This window comes from Mustela nivalis (assembly GCF_964662115.1).
Source record: "Mustela nivalis genome assembly, chromosome: 2".
Classification (NCBI taxonomy): Eukaryota; Metazoa; Chordata; class Mammalia; order Carnivora; family Mustelidae; genus Mustela; species Mustela nivalis.
The window spans coordinates 2,421,858-2,441,503 of NC_139021.1; the positions used below are offsets into that span (position 1 = coordinate 2,421,858).

The 19,646-nt window shown below is 47.2% G+C and overlaps 1 protein-coding gene across 6 annotated transcripts in view; it reads left to right on the forward strand.

Moving 5' to 3' along the window:
- LOC309859665 (maestro heat-like repeat family member 5) overlaps nucleotides 1-19,646 on the forward strand; it is a 66,306-nt gene that overhangs the window by 4,201 nt on the left and 42,459 nt on the right. For 5 of the 6 annotated variants that reach the window (XM_082720615.1, XM_082720618.1, XM_082720619.1 and 2 more), the window contains exons 2-6: nucleotides 5,556-5,728; nucleotides 6,960-7,105; nucleotides 8,283-8,411; nucleotides 11,851-12,010; nucleotides 13,579-13,631. In XM_082720615.1, coding sequence (XP_082576741.1) covers nucleotides 5,556-5,728; nucleotides 6,960-7,105; nucleotides 8,283-8,411; nucleotides 11,851-12,010; nucleotides 13,579-13,631 — 661 coding nt within the window. The remainder of the gene's footprint in view (nucleotides 1-5,555; nucleotides 5,729-6,959; nucleotides 7,106-8,282; nucleotides 8,412-11,850; nucleotides 12,011-13,578; nucleotides 13,632-19,646) is intronic. The other variant, XM_082720616.1, reaches the window with a different exon arrangement.

The window sequence follows — 19,646 nt, forward strand, 5'->3', positions numbered from 1 at the left end:
TTTTGGTGTAACATCTAAGAAATCGTTGTCTAACCCAAGATCGCAAAGATTTTCTCCTACATTTTCTTCTAGAAGTTTGGATCCCAGGTTTTACTTTTAGGTCTGCAATCTATCTTGAGTTAATTTTTGTATGGAGTGTGAAGTATAAATTGGGGGCATTTCTGCATGTGTACATGCAATTATTGCACACCATTTGCATCATAAGAAAATGATGCATACATTTTCTTAATTGAATTCTTTTGCACTTTTATCAAAAATCAGTTGGCCTTGGGGCAGCTGGCTTGTTCAGTGGGTAAAGCATGCAACTCTTGATCTCAGGGTTGTGAATTCAAGCCCCACATTGGGTGTGGAGCCTACTTTTAAAAATTAAATTAAATTAATACAGCTAAATTTCCTTAAAAATCAGTTGTACATGTGAGTATTTTTCTGGACTTTTTGCATTGAATATTTAGATATATTTTTACAAAACTGACATCTTAATAATATTAAGTCTTCTGATCCATGAACGTGGTATATTTCTCTACTTATTAAAGTTGTCTTTATCTCTTTGATTGCTATTTTATATTTTACACTTCATAGACCTCACGACTACTTGCTAGACAGTGTACCTAAATAGCTCATGATCTTTAATGCTACTGTATAGGGTACCTTTTTATTTTCAAGTCCCAACAGCTCATAGTGTAGAGAAATATAACTGATTTTTGCATCCTGATTTTACTTCTGCAAATTTACTGGAGTCACTGTTCAGTTCTGGTAGGTTTTGGTAGGTTCTTTGGAATTTTCTAAGTAGGTGATAACATCCTCTGTAAGTAGAGATAGCTCATTTCTTCCTTTCCAGTCTGCACACTTTTAATTTCTTTTCTTACCTGTTTGTACTGACTGAGCCCTCAGTACCGTATTGAACAGAAATGGTGAAAACAGACTTCCTTCCCTCACTCCCAGTGATGTGGGGGAAACATTCTGTCTTTCACCATTAAGTATATTAGCTACAGGATTCTTGTAGATGTTTTTAATCAGGTTAAGGAAATTCCTTTAATTCTTGTTTTTATTGCGTACAGATGTTGCATTTTGTCACATCCTTTCTCTGCGTCTACCGAGATGATCATAGTATTTTCTTCTTTCATCTACCAATACGATAAGTTACACTGACTGATTTTCAATTGTTCAACCAGCCTTGCCGGCCCAGGAAGAGGCGCACTTGGTCATGGTAGATATGCACATCTGTATGTTTTGGATTCATACGTTAAGGAAGTTTGCGGTGCCTTTCTTTGGTTTTAGCATCAGGGGACTACTGCTTACCTCACTGAATGAGTCAGGAAGTGTTCCCTTTTTAATTTTTTGGAAAAGTTATGTGGTATTGTTATCATGTCTTCCTTAAAGGCCTGGTAGAATTGAAGAGTAAAGCCACCTGGGCCTAAAGTTTTCTTTGTGGGAAGGTCTTCAACTACAGATTCAATGTTTTTAACAGACAAATGTCTATTCTATGTCTATTCTAGTTATTCAATTCTTCTTGATTGACCTTTGGTATTTTATGGCTAAGGAATTCACTTAATCTGGGTTGTCAAATTTATTGGCACCAAGTTGTTCATAATATTCTCATTATTCTTTTAATGTCTGTAGGATCTGTAATGATGTACCTATTCTCGCTCTTTATATTAGTAATTTATATCTTCTTTTTTTGCCCTAATAAAGCCTGATAGAAGTTTATCAAATGTATGTATCTTCTCAAAGAGCTGGCTTTTGGTTTCATTGATTTTCTCATTGTTGTTCTGTTTGTACTTTACTGATTTCTTCTCTACTTTCTATTATTTTCTTTCTTTGGGTTTAATTTTCCCCTTTTCCCCTGCTTTCTCAAATGGAAACTAGGTCATTGATTTCAGACCTCTATTCTTTTCTAATACTTTAAGTTTTAATGCTATAAATTTCCCTCAAAGCACTGCTTTAGCTACACCCCATGCATTTTTATATGTTGTGTTTTCATTTTCTTTTAGTTCAAAATATTTTTTACTTTCTCTTTTATTTTCTTCTTGACACATGTATTATTTTAAATTGTTGCTTAGTTTTCAAAATATTTGGGGATTTCCCGTCTAACTTTCTGTTATTGATTTCTAATGTCATTCTCTTGTGGTCAAAGAGAATGCTTTGTTTGATCTGAATCATTTAAAATTATCGAGACTATTTTATGGCTCAGAATATCATCTATTGTAGATGTTGCACGTGCACTTGAAGAGAATGTGTGTTCTTCCATTTTAGATGGAGAGTGTTGTAAATGCCAATTAGATACATTAGTTAAGAGTATGATTTAAATCTTTTATATCCTTAATAATTATGTCTTCTTATTCTATCAATTATTGACAGAGAGATGCTGAAAGCTTCAACTATGATTCGACTATTCAACTATTTCTCCCTTTGGTTCTATCTTTTTTGCTTTATATATTATGAAGTTCTGTTATTAGGTGCATGAACATTTAGAATTGTAAGTCATCTTGATGAGTGATCCCTTTATCATTATGAGCTGATTTTCTTTATCCCTGGTTATATTATTCATTCAAATATATACTTTTTCTGATATTAATATAGCCACTTCTGTTTTCTTTTGATTATTGTTAACATGATGTACCTTTTTCATCCTTTGTTTTTCATTGATTTTTGCCTATTATATTTCAAGTGTGTTTCTTATAGGCAGCATATACTTGGGTGTTGATTTTTTACTCAATTTGACAGTCTGTGCTATTTGATTGAGGTATTTAAATCCCTTGAATTTAATATGACTATTGATATGATTCGGTTTTAATCTATCATCTGGTGATTTGTTTTCATTTTGTTTCTTCTCTTCTTTTTTCTATTTTTCCTCTTTGCCTCTATGTCTTTTGTTGGCTTATTAGCTATATAGATTTTTGTTTTACTCTCTGATTTTTCAGTGATTGCTTAGGGCTTATGGTTTACAGATTTACTATATCACAGCCTACCCTCAAGTGATAGTATGCCACTTTACTTATAGTATAAGAGTCTTATAATATTTTATTTCCATTTCCCTCTCCTGGCCTTCATGGTATTATTGACATATATTTTACTTCTACATTTGCTGTAGGTCCTACAAAGCATTGTTATTTTTACTTTAAACTTGAAAAATAAGAAAAAATACTTTACATTCACCTACGTACTCACCATGTCCACTGTTCTCTATTCTTCTGTGTATTTTCATATTTCCATCTGGTGTTATTCTCCTTCTGCCTGACAGACTTCCTCAAGCGCTTCTTATAGTGCAGATCTGCTGGCTACATATTCTTTCAGCTTCAGCGTGTATGATAAAGGTTTGGCTATACCATCAGTTTTTAAATTTTTTTTCTCTGAGTAGAAGATTCTAGTTTGCCAGGTTTGTTTGTTTGTTTGTTTTCTCTTAGTGCTTTAAAATGCTGCTCCATGTCTCCAATGTTTGCATTATTTCTTTTTTTTTTTTTGAGATTTTTTTTTTTTTATTTAACAAAGAGAGACAGACAAAGAGGCAACACAGCAGAGCAGAGGGAGAGGGAGAATCAGGCTCCCCATAGAGCAAGGAGCCCAAAACAGGGCTCAATCCCAGGACCCCAGGAACATGACCTCAGCTGAAGGCAGATGCTTAATGACTGAGCCACCCAGGTGCACTGCTTGCATTATTTCTGACTATAACTATACTCTGGCTCTTATCTTTATACCTTTGTCTATAATTTTTTTTTCTCTGACTTTCCTCTGGCTTTTTGTCTTAAAATTTTCTCTTAGCATTGGCTTTAGGCAATTTTATTTCAATGTTATTTGGTTTGGTTTTCTTTATGTTTCCTTCACTTGAGGTTCATTGAGTTTCTTGGATATGTGCGATTTTTAGTTTTTATTAGTTTAGAAACTTCAGGTACTATTTCCTCAAATACTGTTTTCTATCTCCCTTTCTTCTTCTGTGAGAATTTACGTTACATATACACTATGCCCTTTGAGGTTGTTCTAGAATTCACTGATTGCTCTATTCCACTTTTTCCAGCCTTTTTTCTATTTGTGTCCCATTTGGGGGTAGTTTCTGCTATGGTATCTTCAAGTTCACTAATCTTTGCTTCTACTGTGTCTAATATGCTGTTAAACTTATCCAGTGTATGTTTAATCTCAGATGTTGTATTCTTCACCTTGTTGATGTTTTCCATGTCTCTCCTTAGCATGCTTCTGTTTTAATCTACCGTGTTGAACATGTGGAATATTGTTACAACAACATTTAATGTCCTTGTCTACTAATTCCATCATTTGTGTCATTTCTGTGTTGCTTTTTATCAATTTTTTTTCTCCTACTTAGGGGTTATAATTTCTTGCTGCCATGTTTGCCTGGCAATTTTTTATTCAGTGTGAACAGGACAAAAATCATCAACTAATTCTATAGATACATTATGTGGTATATTAGACGATGGTTCATTTCTTTTAACATTTACCTATTAATTTGTTCTACCACATAAGAAATGTATGTCATATCATGTCACTCAAAACACTCGGGTTTCCCACTGCATTCAGGAAAAAAACCCAAGTCCTGAAGATGATGAAGACAATACCAGTGCTTCCCTCTAAGATGGAGCAACAAGGACCAGGTTCCTCCTTCTGCCTTAACAACTCAAAAATTGGGGGGGAAATATATAATCCCACTAATATCAGACATTAGATATCCATATATCTTTAGTTATATCCTTAGTGGCTAGAATGAACACACCATGCCCATGGTCAGTACTCAGGAACTAGGAACTGTGAGTGGACAAGAAATGAGGTCCTGCAGCAGGTAGAGCAGAACCCACTCCTGCCAGGGGGGTCCAAGGGGAAGTTGTCAGACAAACAGCTTGGGTACTACCCAAAAAATAAAAGATGCCTCCCCTTTTGCCCCACTCTGGCAATGAACACAGTCTGAGGGAGTCCTGCCCCCATATTTTCCAAAGAAGAGGTGAGGGAGAGGAAGTAGTAAAGCAACCTCACAAGCTGATGTCCTCCCTTGCCCCTGCCACACAGCTCTTCTTGGTGTCTCCATCATGCACACATAATTGTTCTCAAGTGCCAGGATGATGGGACCTGGGACACAGAGGGGGTTCTGGTCCAATGCATCCATCTTCATGGCTCCTGCTCCCACCTGCTCTGCAGCTCTTGGGCCTCCCTCAAAGACCCTTTCAGTGGCATCTGGGTAGCCAGGACAGTCTTGTGTGTGGTCCTGAAAATACTGGCTCCTCCAAGTCAGTGTAAGAGCTGGAGCTGGGGATGCCATACCCTGAGCCCTCCAGGTCTTGCCAGTCATGTCTTTGCCACCAACACTTGCTAGAGGTCAGTCCGTTCCAGGCCCACAGGCGATATTGCCTACTTAACAACACCCTGAGGCCTCCAGACTCCTTCCCTACTCCCCCTTCAGAGTTCATTCAGACCATTGAACAGAAAGGCGGACACACAGAAGGATATTGCCAAGCCTGATCCTGACCAACATGGCTCTCAGTGTCTACTGGGCTTGCATTCGTGAATGCACACAAAGGTGCCCAGATACACCCTGGACCTCTTTTCCATTTCAGAATCTTCTCCCCTGTCTCCAGATCCACGAAGGACCTATCTTACATGAAGGTACCTGCCCACAGGGACAGACAGACACACCCCACCACCATCCTGCTCTGCAAGTCACAGAGCAGCCAGGCTGCTCTGGTGCCCAAGGAGCACAAGATGTTCATGGAGGAAGCCTACAATGCAGGTGATCACCAGCCCTGGGACTCTGGCAGGGTGTAGATGGGGTGGTCAGGTTCAGCAGACCCCATCAGCTCCCTCCACTCAAAAAGTTCTGGGGATGAGGACCAGAAGGAATCCACACCCCTGGGATCTTGGGGATGTCAAGGACCTTGTGGACATAGTGAGACTTTTAGCAGAGAGCCCTACACACCTTTCTTGGCCTCGTCATGCCTCCTGAGGCACCATCTAAAGGCTAAAAAAAAAAAATCCCTCCTTCCCTCACACTTCACCTTCCCACTTTTCCCCACACCTCTGCATGCCTTAGGACCTCAGTCTAGGCGTGGCCTTCTCACATGAATCCTTTCCCCCTCATTCAAAGGATGACTTGCTTTCATTCTTCTAGGCAAAGTTAAATTGCCACCTCCTTTGAGTAGCCAGTCCTGAATGTCTCTCCATCTTTGTAGGGATGTATTGCCCCTCCCCTCTCTGTGTGCCCAGGGCTTTTTATAGAACTACAGAACCAGAGTCCACTGATAGTGGGTAGGACTCCCATGGCCTGGAGGCTCCTTCAGAACTGAGCTGGGTGATGACTCCTCTTTGAGCCCTCACTCACAACCCTGTGATGATCCAGAAGGAATATCATTGAATGTTGAATGACTAGTTGGAGTGTGAAGAGGTAAATGAATGAACAGATAGAGGGACAGAAGGATGGGTGGCTAATTTGAGTTATATGTGATGGATGGATGAATAAATTTATGAATGGATGGGTGTATGGACAGGTAGATAAATTTGTGAACAAATGGGTGACGGACGGATAGATGGATACATTTATTAATGCATGGATTGATGGGTGAGTATAAGGATGGACAGACAGGTGGATGGATAAATGAACTGATGGACAGACATATGGGTGAATGTGTGAGTGGATGGATAGATGAATCAATGGGTAGGCAGATGATAGACGACTGCATAAATGGATGCATGAAAAAGTGGTTGAATCAATGAATGAATGGAAATATGCCTGGGCGAATAAAGGTGTGAAGCCTTCATGCATTCCTGTTTATTATCCTATTGCAAACTCCAGGAGGACTGTTTGGATAGTCAGGAATTCCCAATGTGTTCAGTTCTTCAGTCCTCATTTTCAGATCACTCTTTCCCATTCTTGGCCCTACTCCTTCCCTTCTCACTTATCCCTGATAGCACAATGTAACCTTCCCACAGCACATTAACCCTCACACTTTTTCTATCTTCTTTAGCCATTTGTTTCAAGATGCTCCGGAACCTGAATAGTTCAGACCCCCTCCGCTTGAAGTACATCATCAAGAAGATCAAGAACATGGCTTATGGGGCCCCCAACCTGGTGCTGGAAACAATCCATGACTACTTTGTAGACAATCCTGAGGTGGGAATTTCTTGAGCCATTGGAGGGACTGCATGGAGAGTAGAGGGGAGGGCCAGACCCCAGGGCCAGTTCAAATCTTGGCTCTTTGGCAAAGCTAAATGGTTTGGGACAAGTTGATGTCCTCATATGTCCAATAGGCTGAGTATGGAGGGAAGAAGGTGGACCAATATGAGGGTTCTGAGGGTGTGGTCAGCCTCAGAATAGCCTCATGGTATAGAAGCTATGATCCCCATAAATAAGAAAACAATCTTAGGAAAGGAATGTGATCTGCCTTAAGTCACAGAACAATTAAGTGGCAGAGACAAATAAATGGATGGATGGATGGATGGATGGATGGATGGATGGATAGATAAACAGATGGTTGGATGGTTGGATGGATAAGTAGGTGGGTGGGCGGATGGACAGATAAATGGATAGAAGGTTGTATGAGTGGATGGATGGATGGATGGATGGATGGATGGATGGATGGATGGATAGGTGGATAGATGGGTGGATGGTTGAATAGATATTTGGATGAGTTGATGGGTGGATAGTTGGGTGGGTGGACGGACAGATGGATGGATGGATGGATGTTTGGATAGGTTGGTAGATAGATGGATAGATAATTAGGTGGAAGATCTGATTAACTTTTAATGAATGGGTGAATGAATGAATGAACTGACTGTAGAGGCAGAATGCTTTTAAAATCCCATAGCAGGGACACCTGGGTGGCTCAGTTGATTGAGCCCCTGCCTTCAGCTCAGGTCATGATCCCAGGGTCCTGGGATCAAGCCCCACATCAGGCTCCCTGCTCAGCCAGGAGCTTGCTTCTCCTTCTCCCCTTGCTGGTCCCCACCCTACTTGTGTGTTCTCATGTGTGTGCTCTCTCTCTCTCTCTTTCTCTCAAATAAATCAATAAAATCTTTTAGTTTTAAAAAAAAATAAGAAAATAAAACCCCATAGCAGTTCCTAAGGATAGAAACACTTTTATTCATCTGTCTTTGTAAAACCTAGCTCAGGGCCTGCATATAGTGAATGTTCACTAAATTGTTATTGGACAAATGGCCAAGTGCATCCGCTGTGATCCTCTCCCTCTGGCCTCCACAGCCTCCCCACACCTAGGCTTTCACTGGCAGCCACTCCCCGTGTGACCAGACCCAACGTGTCTCTGAATCTCTGCCCCCTCTGCCACCCACAGATCTCCTCCCGACACAAGTTCCGGCTATTCCACGTCCTGGAGGCGGTCATCGAGTCCAGTGACTCCCTGGAGGAGGCCTGGGAGAAATCGTTCATGCAGCTGGCCCTGGAGAACATGACCAAGTCCACGGTGTGCCTCCCATCCCAGCAAATAGGCCACTTCTGGGAATGCAGGCTGCTGCCCTCAGCATCCAAATAATGGTGGGGGTGCCTGGCCCTGTGGTTGACCAAGCGATTTCTGTCCTTTTCGTTTTCTTACTACCAGCCCCTTCAGAGGGACCATCTCCTCTGCCCGTTTTACAGTTGAGAAAGATGAGATTCGGAGAGATCATTGCTTGTCTGAGTCTACAGGGCCCAAAAATGGAAGAGCCGGATGTCAGCTGTGGTTTAGTGCCCTTTCCTGGAAGTCTCTGCCCTGGGTCCCCCCCCCCACCACCACCTGCTTTACCATTCCCATGCCTGCTTCCCACACCCACCCTCTGGAAGCCCTCCTATGAGCCCCACCCATTCTCCAGGTTTAAGTCAGCTCTGCGGCCACTTTCTGGGTCCTACCTGCTAGACCGCACCTCTCCTCCTCGCCCACCTCAGGATGCAGTCCGGGTCCCGGGACCTTCCCCAGGTCTGTCAATGGCCTCAGGGACTTCAGATCCCAGGACTCGCAGAGGGCTGCAGGACAAGCAGAGCCTACCGGCATCTGGGGCAGCCTGGCTCAGCCTCCCTACAGGTGGACAAGAGCCCCTCGGAGGCAGGGTGACACCTGTTTCTGCACACACTGCTGCCCATTGCCAGCTCTCCAGTGCTGCCCAGTGCGAGCACTTCTATATGTAGCACGAGCTGGTCCAGGACTCAGAGGGGAGAGCAGGCATGTCCTCACCCAGGTCCCAGCCAACTGAGCATGTCTGCTGGTGTCTTGGTATCCACAGCCCCATCTGGGACCCCCTGTAGCCCATCCCAGCCAGGGGCAGCGTCGCGGAGACCCCAAGCCTTCCTCTTTCCTGGCTCACTTTCCTGCTTTGGACACACTCTCCAGCAGCTTCTTGAGAACGTGTGTTTGGGAAGTACAGCTTGAGACCAGACATTTCTGGAAATCTGTCTGTCCCAGATCATCCTGGACTCTGTGTGGGAGACTGTGGACAGAAACATCCGAAATGAAGTCAGGACAGTCAGGGTAGTTCCCAAGGCCACGTGGGAGGTGGATCTCATCTGCGCCTACACCTGGATGAGGACGCGCTTCAGGCCGAGCTGACCGCAAACGGCCACATTGTGTTGCATTTCCCAGAATGAGGCTTATTGCGCTGAACACCGACCTAACAACCAGCCTAGTGACCCAGCCTGTGTAGCTCAATGCTGATTAGTTTTGCCTACACCAATCGTAATTCTTTCAAACGGCTTCAATACGCCTGTGGCTTTTGTCTGTACAAACTCTTTCTCTTCCAGTCCAAGCACATTTCCGTTTCCTGTTGAAATGGGATTGGGGGCCAGGGGTGGGAGGATTCCTTTAGGATTCCCAGACCCCAAATAAACTTTTGGTTTGCTTTGCAGCTCAGTACTTTCCCATTCGACAAGATCATTGTTATGTTGGTGACGGAGTCCCATGGTCTCCTTGCTGCCCGGATGTAGCCATAGAGACTCAAAGCCAGTTGTTAAGCCTTTGTTAGACCTTTGTCCGCCCACTCCTTCCTGCTGACAGACGTGCGTTCTTCCTTGAGTCTGCACGCCCTACAGCTCCCCAAGGACGCCTCGCTCTGGGTCTGTCCCTTGCCACCATGCCTTCCAGCCCTGCCTCCTGCAGTCTGGCTGCTTGGGCTCTTTGCTTCTGGAACATTCCTCACTTAATTCACTCATGGTCTCACCCCCGGGGTTCCTCAAGCCCCCAAGGCTCCAGGGACACCTAACGCGCCGGTGCGGGCTGCTCCGTGGTCCCCAATGTTCTCGTTGGCTCTCTTTGTCTCCCAGACCTCCAGCTGTATTCCCGAGTCTGGTCCTTGTGCCTTCGACTCTCCCGCGATCTTGATTTTGTCCCCAGAATGTTCCTTTTCTCATCATGCTGTTTATAGCACTTGTAGTTGTAATACCTCCGCTTATCTCTCAGGATGTTAAAGACAACAGCTTCGCTTGACGTTTTCATCTCTCCGTTTGGCCGGCATTTCCTCCAACGAGCTGTTTTCTGGGTTTCATGGGGGGTGTGGTGGTGGTTTCCGTCTCCCACATCCGAGGCTTCTCCAGCGTGGCTGTCTGCCCATGGTTAGTGCAGAGAGGGAGCTCTCTCTCTCTCTCTGGGTCCACTGTAGCTACCAGTGAGCCCACAGCAGCCTGGTTCCTCTGCTGACCTCTGTGGCTTTCGTCCTGGGCTGCCCAGATTTCCCAGAGAAGACCCTAACACACTGCCCAGCCAGAGCGGTGAGGCCCCCAGGCAGCAGCACAGTGGAGGGCCTGGCTTCCTGCCACAGACCCTCGCCTGCCCCTCCGGAGGCCGAGACTCCAGACTTTGCTGGGCCCTGCAGGTGTGCCGAGTGGGCACAACACCGGGCACCTGACCCCTTCTTGAACCGCTGCACCCTCTCCGGGGCCCTGGCTGCAGAGGTCTGGGAGACATGCCCCCTGCAAGTCTCCCAGCAATGGCAGCCCCAGCCCTGTGGCTCGTGCTCAGGCCCGTTACCTCTCACTCATCGGCAATCCAGCTCTCAGAACGTGGCTGCTGTTTTCCTTTTTAAATCATCTCCTAAATGTTGTCGTGTTGAGGTGTTATTTTGAAAGAGCAAAATCAGCTTCAATCCACCACCTTAATGAGAAAGCCCTTGTATGGAAACTTGGAGTAAATTATAAACGGCGATGATTTCATATGAGGTTTCCAGCGGCATCGCAGGGCATTCAGGGAGGGACCGTGGACCCCCCTCACTTCCAGATGCCACCAAACACGGGACGGACTCCTGGCCTCGGCCCAGGGCTGACCCTGGGGCCCTGCCCTCACACCAGCAGCCACAGAAACACCCCGGGTGTTTCCCTCCCAGGACCGGAGACAAGAGGAACCTGAAACGAGCAGATGTGGCCGCATAGAGCCCGGCTCCTCTGTGCCCTTGGCCTCCGCCTCACCAGACCGGGGTGGGCCTCTGCCCCCAGCAGCCAACATCCTGACTCCTCGGACACAGAAGCCTAGACTGGGGCTCTGAATTCACGGGGATAAGGGATCACAGGCCGTGGCGTTGTCCCCAGCTGCCGGGCTCCCAGGACAAAAGGCGACACTGACAGGCTTCAGGGCTCTTCTCCTGAGTGCGGACCTGGGAGTGGGCTTTGAAATGAGACTAGATGTGGACAGAGAGGTGGGCGGGGACAGCACTCCGGGCTCAGAAGCAAGAAGCACCGTGGACTTCTGGAACAGTAGGACCACCCAGGGTGTTGAGAGTCACAGGAAGCCCTAAGCCCTGGGGGTAGCTCCTGCCCTTCACCTGCCAACTGTATACATTGGTTTCCCAGCCAAAAACTGCCCGCCCACCAAACCCGACCATGTGTATGAAATGCCAAAGCTTTGCCCAGATGCCCACTCCTCCTCTCTGCCCCCTGCCCTCCAGGAGCTGGAAGAGGCATACCAGGACGCGGCCAGTAACGTCCTGCTGGCCATCTGTAGGCACTCATGGCAGGTGGTGGCCCGGCACCTGGAGACCGAGGTCCTGACGGGTGTCTTCCCGCACCGCAGCCTCCTCTACGTGATGGGCATCCTGACCTCTACTGGTATGTCCTGCCCTAGGGGCCTGAGGTACCCCCGGCCTCGCCTTGGCCAATCTCTGCAGCCCCCTGTGTCCCCAGGGCAGCGGCTGGGGTAGACACCGAAGGGAGTGAGACTGTTGCCGCGGGGGGTGACACACGGAGCTAGGCATCACGTGCCCAACAGGGAAGTGTGTCCCTGGGGGGAGATGGGCGGTGGTCCAAGTGCCCTCCAAAGCCCCCAGCCCCACGGCCTGCCCAGGCCATATCAGGACCCCCATGAAAGGAGACCCCGGCCAGCCAGCTGTGCTGCCCGTCCCCACTGGCCCATGCTCCCACAGTAAGCATCTCCACAGTGGCCGGGACAGAAGCAGAACAGAGCAAGGCGGCTTCGGAGGGTGGTCCAGGTTGGATGTGGGGCCCATGCACTGCCGCACAGTCCTGCCACTGAGGCAGACGGGCGCTCCTCCTCACTCGCGGACAAGGAAGCCAAGCTCACACAGGCAGTGTGAAGAGCCCAGAGCCACCCAGGAGCACATCACGGGCTGTGGCATCCACGACCAGTGTTTCCACAGCAGCCACTACCCCTGAGCCGTGGGCAGGGACACCCTGGACAGTGGGGTCTCTGAGGACTCTGAGGGGGGCCCACAGGGAGGGGTCTTGCCAGGGAGAGTGTTGAGGTAATGCAGAACAACCAACTCTGGCTGAGCCCTGCCCTCTGCCAGGCTCCCTGCCCTCAGGAGCTCATGGCCTCACGAGAGAGGCCAGCACCAGGTTACATTTAGGCTCTGCTCACTCACAAGTGTAAGCTGAACACACTGCTGCCCCCAGAAGGCACTTAGCCACTCTTGTGGCAATCAAGGAGGGCTTTCTGAAGGAGGACGCAGCCAAGCCTGAGTCATGCTTTGAGGAATGTGTAGGAATTTGAAGAGGGAATGGTGTGTGTAGACCTCAGGGCCTTAGAAGTTGGGGCCATGGGAGGAAATGGATGTAGTGACCCCACCATCTATAGGGGGGCCGGGCCCAGCGGGAGAGGCCTCAGAGTCTGAGCTTCGGAGTTTGGGCTCTGAGGCTGGGAGGAGGCAGGTCCCAGCTTAACTGGGCCTCATACACCCTGCCCGGGACTGGCAAGCTGGGCAGAGGTCCCTCTGTGCCCAGGTGAGTTCTGAGACCCCCAGGGCCATTCCCAAGCAGCCCTCCCTCTGAGGTTGAGTTTCCAAAGTTCCAGAAAAGCTTTCCATTCTCACAACACATCCCTCTCTGGGTGTCACTTTCCCCCCCTTGAGGGGATTCTAGCACATTCCAAATGGCCAAGCCTGGAGGGACTCCTCCATTCACCATCAGAGAGCCTGAGGCCCTGAGAGGCAACATGGGCCACCTCAGATCACAGAGCAAGGGTAACAGGGCCACAGAGTACCAGCTATCCAGACCTTGAGCCCGAGCCCAGCTCACTGCACTCACAAAGCCAGGACAAACAGAGGCAAGACTCATCCTGACTCAGTCCAGTGCCCAACGGCTGGAGGAGAAGGAGCCTGAGATCGAGCCTCCACGTGGATGTCACTCCTGGCCTCCAGCAATGCCCTTCTGTCCCACAGAGGCAATCTTCAAGCAGGGAGACAAGGCTTGTTGGGAAGAGCACCTGGCCCAGGTAGGGATGAGGCCCAGGCACAAGGGCCTCCTGCGGGGATGATGGGGGCAACGGGGGAGCCAAGCGCCTGCTCGCCCTGGAAGGTCGGGGTGGGGGAGGGGAAGAAGGGAGAAGCCCCACCGTCACAGATGAGCAAACAGGCTTGGAGGAGAAGGGACTCCTGGGGCGAGACGCTGGAGGAGTTGGGAGTTGAACCTTGGTCTCTAGATGCCAGGTGCAAGCAGGTGTTCGGCAGACAAGGCCCTTCCTCCCCATCCTGGGTGCTGGATCCACAAGCAAGGGGCCAGAGTGCTTGTGGAGACCAGATCTGAGATCAGGGAGGGAGGAAGCAGGCCAGGGTGGACAAAGCCACCACAGCCAAGGAGCGGTGTCATGCAAGCCCCCTGACCACAAGCCCATGTGAGGGGCTCCTGTGGCTGGGACAAGGGACATGGGCCGCCTGGCAGACCTTGGTCTGAGTCCAGATTTAACCAACCACAGCTGTGTGATCTGGGCAGCCTACTTTGCCTCTCTGTTCCTTAGTTTCCTGGTCTGTCCAATGGGGATAAAAATACCTCGCTCAAATACTCATTGTGAGGACTAGAGGACATAATCCACACAAAGTGCTTTCACCGAGCTCAGTACATGGGAGGCCTCGCTAAATGCTGGTTAACGTTTTCAGTTACGAATAGTAGTGGCAGCGGTCACTGTCACAAGTGGCATCTGGTAGAAATAATAGCAGGGCTGCAGGAATACGAGTAATTAATAGGAAAATAAGACAGAAAATCACTAAGGATAGAGAAGTCTTGAACAACATAATTAACCAAATTGATTTAATTGACGTTTCTTTCAAATGCAAATAGAACATTCACCAAGACAGGTCGTTTGCTGGGCCGTATATCAAGTTTCAATAAATTTAAAAAGACTGAAATCAAACAGAGTACACTATCTGACCAGAAAGTAGATCAGAGATCAGTAGCAAAAATGTACGTGGAAAAACTCCAACTATTCGGAAATTAGACAGTACACTTCGAAACGACCCATGGGTCAAAGAGGTCTCAAGAGAAAGTAGAAAACACCTTGTACTGAACAATCATGAAAACACAATGTGTGAGAACCTGTGGGGTTCGACATAAAGCAACCTCAGAAGGAAATTTGTTTTAATGCCTATGTTAAAAAAGAAAGATTTAAAATCCATTATCTAAAAAGCTTTCCAAAAAGGTACAAATTGAACACAAAGTAAGTAAGAAAGAAGGAAATAATAAAATCTATAGTACAAATCAAGGAAATTTTTTAAAGCAACAAAACAATAGTGAAAAATCCCAACCATAAGTTATTCAAAAACTTTGATAAAATGATAAGCTCTTTGACAGCCTGACCCAAAAAAGTTAAAAACACAAAGTGCTACTCTCAAGACAAAAAAAAAAAAATCACCGCACATCTGTTAAGCATGGAACGGCAATAATAAAATATGATCCCAATAAATGAAGCATTTTCAATCGCACAGACAAACTACCGAACTAACACAAGAAGAAACAAAAAATCTAAGTAGTCTTGTATCAGAGAAATCGGAATCGTAATTATAAACCTTCTCACAAAGAAAGCTCCAGGCCCAGATACTTCATGGGTTAATTCCATTACATAATTAAGAAATAAATACTATCAATTCTCTACGAATTCTCTCAGAAAACAGGAGAAGCGGGGCACCTGGGTGGCTCAGTGGGTTAGGCCTCTGCCTTCAGCTCAGGTCATGGTCTCGGGGTCTTGGGATTGAGCCCCGCGTGGGGCTCTCTGCTCAGCAGGGAGCCTGCATCCCTCTCTCTCTCTCTGCCTGCCTCTCTGCCTACTTGTGATCTCTCTCTGTGTGTCAAATAAATAAATAAAATCTTTAAAAAAAAAAAAAAGAAAGAAAGAAAACAGGAGAAGCAGGAACATGCACTAAATCACGTTATATAAGAGGCCAGAACAAACCTAATACCAAAGCCAGACAGACATTACAGAACACTATAAACACCCGTCATGAAGTTAAAGTCAAATTCCTTAATAAAATATCCACAAAATGAATCCAGCAAAATACAAAAAAAAAGATAATACACCACGATGAAGGGGGGGTTTGCTCCAGGGACATGATGCAAATTAACAACGTGAACAGCAGTAAGTGCCATTCAATACATTCACAGAACTAAGTGCGGAAATTATCATCTCTCAGTTAAGGAAAAGCATTTGACCACAGGCAACATCCACTGGTAATTCGATGTGTGTTTTCCCACCAAGTGATTCCCCAGTTCTCAGTGGACCCTGACTGGATGTGCTCTCAGCTCTGACACAACCTGGAGAAGGCATCAGACCCCACGGGTGGAAGGCTCCGTCCCACAAGACACCCCACCTCAGACGCCAACCGCAAGTCCAGCTTGTGCCTTTTCTTCTGTCCCACCAGCTACAGATCGTAGGTTCCCACACCCCCCTTCCCCTGCCATGGGTTTGATTCATTTGCTAGAGCGGCTCACAGACCTCAGAGAACATCTCATTCCTGGATCGCGGGTTTATTGTAAGAGCAGCTAACCCAGGAGCCGCCAGACAGCAGCGACCCCCAGCCCCGGTGAGGGGACAGGCGCCGAGCTCCCTCGCGCTCTGGGCCGGCCACCCTCCCCATACCTGCGCCAACATGGAAACTCTTGGCCCCCAGTCCTGCCGCATGTTTATGGAGGCTTCGTTACTAGGCATAACTGAGGAATTGCTGGGCATTGGTAATGACATCAATGATCATCCCCCTCTCCTCCCTGAAGGTTGACAGTGGGACTCAAAGTTCCAACCCTCTAATCATGGTCAGCTCCCCTGGCTGCCAGCCCCCATCTTGTGGCTACCGACCTACAGCCTCTCCAAAAGTGACCACATCAGCTTCAACTCAGTTGTGGTGACAAGAGGACTGAGTGAAAACAAAAGACACCTTTATCTTTCTTACCACTTAGGAAGTCCCAAGGGCTTTAGGGGCTCTGCCAGAAATGGGACAAGAACAAATATTTATCTCGTATTACAAATCACAATATCATAATCTTAATGGCCCTCAAAGTAGGAGTAGAAAGAAATTGATCTCTCTGGAGAACTTGAGCTAAAGATGACCAACTGAGCACTCTCCTACCGAAAACCAGAAGGAGGGTAGAGCTGCCACCCCTGCATTCCTGGTGCACATTCCCCTGAAGTTTCTAACCAGCGTAAGAAGGTCAGAAAAGGCGGGGAATGACATACACACGGCTTGCAGCAGAAAAAGTAAAACTGACTTTCTTGGCAGACGATGTGGTCGTATATACAGAAAACCTTACAGAAGCTTTAAAAACACTACAACTAGTAGAAATCAGCAAGATCTCAAAATACGAGATCAATATGTAGAAGTCTACTGAATGTCTATAGACTAGTAATAAAAAAGAACAGTGACCTAGTGACATTAAAAACATGAAAGACACAAAGACACAGTTACCAAAATGTCCACAGGGGCCTCACCAAACAGCACAGAGAGCAGTTAAAGATGAGCCTACGCAAGTGGAGATATGGGATGTTCACGGGTAAAAAAGCTCAGCAGCGGTAAGATGTCGATTCTCCCAAAATCAGCTGATAAATTCAGTGTAATACCTATCAACCTAAAAAACTTTAAATTGTCATTAAATGAAAGTTTTAAATAAAAATTAACATTTTACTTCAAATAGTTAATTTTAAATAAAAATTAAAATTTTACACGGAAATTGCAAAGGACCTAGAATAGCCAAAACAATCCTGAAGAAGGGGGAAAGTTGCAAGAATCACAGCACCTGATTTCGAGATTTACCATTATTTAAAAAAAATTGGAATGAATGTAAAGTTCTGTTTGCTTTATTCAGTGAATCATGAATTGGGCAACCTCCCATCTGGTGTGTAGAAGGGGGCTGCAAAGTCGTGCTCACATGGGAGTATTTATAGGCAGACGAGGTGGAGGCCAGGGAGGAACAGGGTACGGCACCTTTCCTTGGGGCTGGCAGGGGTCTACCAGGCATCTACCTCGCCCCTGCTGACCAGGAGATCCCAGAGTGACCACAGGTCACAGGCACGAGTGAGTCCGTGTGGGGCTTCTTGCCTTCCGTGAGATCCTTCTGCTTTCCGCACCGCGTCCTGGGGCTCACCTCGCTGGGCAGAGATCGTAACACGGGGATAAACAGCGCTGCCCTGGGAGATGGGGCTCGGGTGGGAAAAGCAAAAGGATCTCATGGGAGGTGAGTCTGCTGCAGAGAAACACTGAATCAGTTGAGAGTCACAAAACTTGGGACCCCGTGTGCAGTTTGCAAATAAGCCTCATTTCCTAGGGTTACATCTGCCAAGGCTTCTCCTCACTTGGCAGCCCCAACAGGAGCCATTGGACATCTTGTTGGGAGCTGAGTGCAGCAGGTGGCTGCCCCCGTCCTACAGAGACACGATTTCCCAGGGATGCAGGGGTGTTTCATGCTCGGGAGGGCACTTGGGACAAATAAGAAGGGCCCTCAGGGCCCTTGGGGGCATGACTGCCCAGGCATCCTGCCGACTATTCCAAGTCAGTGCCAACAGATATTGGGCTGCTGGGGTCCAGGGACACTGGAAGAGACCGAACAAAGTCCACCATCTTTTTTGAAGTGAGGAAGGGCAAAGGGAGAGAGAAACTTAAGCAGGGTCCACACCCAGCTTAGAGCCTGACGCAGGGCTCGATCTCACGAGCACGACCTGAACCAAAATCCAGAATCTGACGCTCAACCAAATGAGACACCCGGGCACACCCAGTGTCTGCCATTTTGAATAGCGAAGCCCCGTGAGTCTGGTGGAACCAGGAGCAGAAGGGAGTCTGGGTTTGGAACAACCGGGAAAGAGAGAACAGCGATCTTGTCAGTGCGTCTCAGTCCTGGACAAACCAACATCCTGTCCATTAGGTTTCTGGACCAGCAAGAGGGCCTGTTCCAGGGCCGGTGCGGGGCACGATCAGCCCTCGGGGCCATCAGGTCTTTCTCCTGTTGGCGCGAGGTCTTGCTGGGCTCAGTGGGTGTTGACGCGATCGGGGAAGAAACGTAGTTACGTCCATGTGAGTCCTTACAGGCTCTTTCTCCCGGTGTCAGTACTAGAGATGGCCCAGATTTTCAGGCACCTCAGTAATTAATTAAGTGACTTTTGTTTAAATTCCTCCTCTTCTATGTAAAAAATATAAAAATTGTAAAAATAGAAAATATTCAGATTATAAAAAATATAATTGTAAAAAAATATAAAATATAAAATATTGTAAAAAATATAAAATATTCAGATTGGTCAGGAAATTCTAAGGCAAGTTCTCCAATAAAGGCAAAACATATCAGCCTTTTAAATTTAGAAAGGAGGCTTCTACTGAACAGGGTGACAAAGACCGTCACACAACAACAACAACAACAACAACAAAAAAAAAACACGTTTTCCAGGGACAGGCCCCTGGCTGAACAGAAACTCCCTGTGAACTCGATCAGATGCGTTCACTACGGAGAACTTCCAGGCTCCGGGGGATCTGCTGTCCTGGGAGAGCCCGTCACTCTGGGATCCACCAGAATTCGGCAAGGCTTCCCGCTAATTTAATTTTAGTTTAAGGGGGTTGCTGAGTTCTGAGAACCCCATGAGCCCCGTCAGCCTAGGAGGCCCACATGGGGCCCCGGGGAAACTCGACGTGGTGTGGGCAGTCCCCGGGGGGCCTTGGGTACAGCTCTCCTCCAGCGCTCCAGCGGATTACAGTGGAAACGCCAGTCCCGGGAGGCCTGCTGCTGCTCTGGTCCCTGACCTTGGGGCTGCTGCTGCTGTCAGGCCAACAGCGTGGGGACTTCTGTTTGCAGCTTGTACCCATGTCCTTCCAAAGTGCTCAGCTGCTGTCCTGAGTTCACCCGACCGGTGGTCTCCCATCCCATTTTGTGTCTTTATCAATCCCCTAATGTTGGGAGATGCTCCGTGTACAAATAGAGCAGCTAGAACGCGTCGGGTGCCCTTGGTTATCGTCTGGACCCCGAAACTCCGAACGAGGAAGGGACC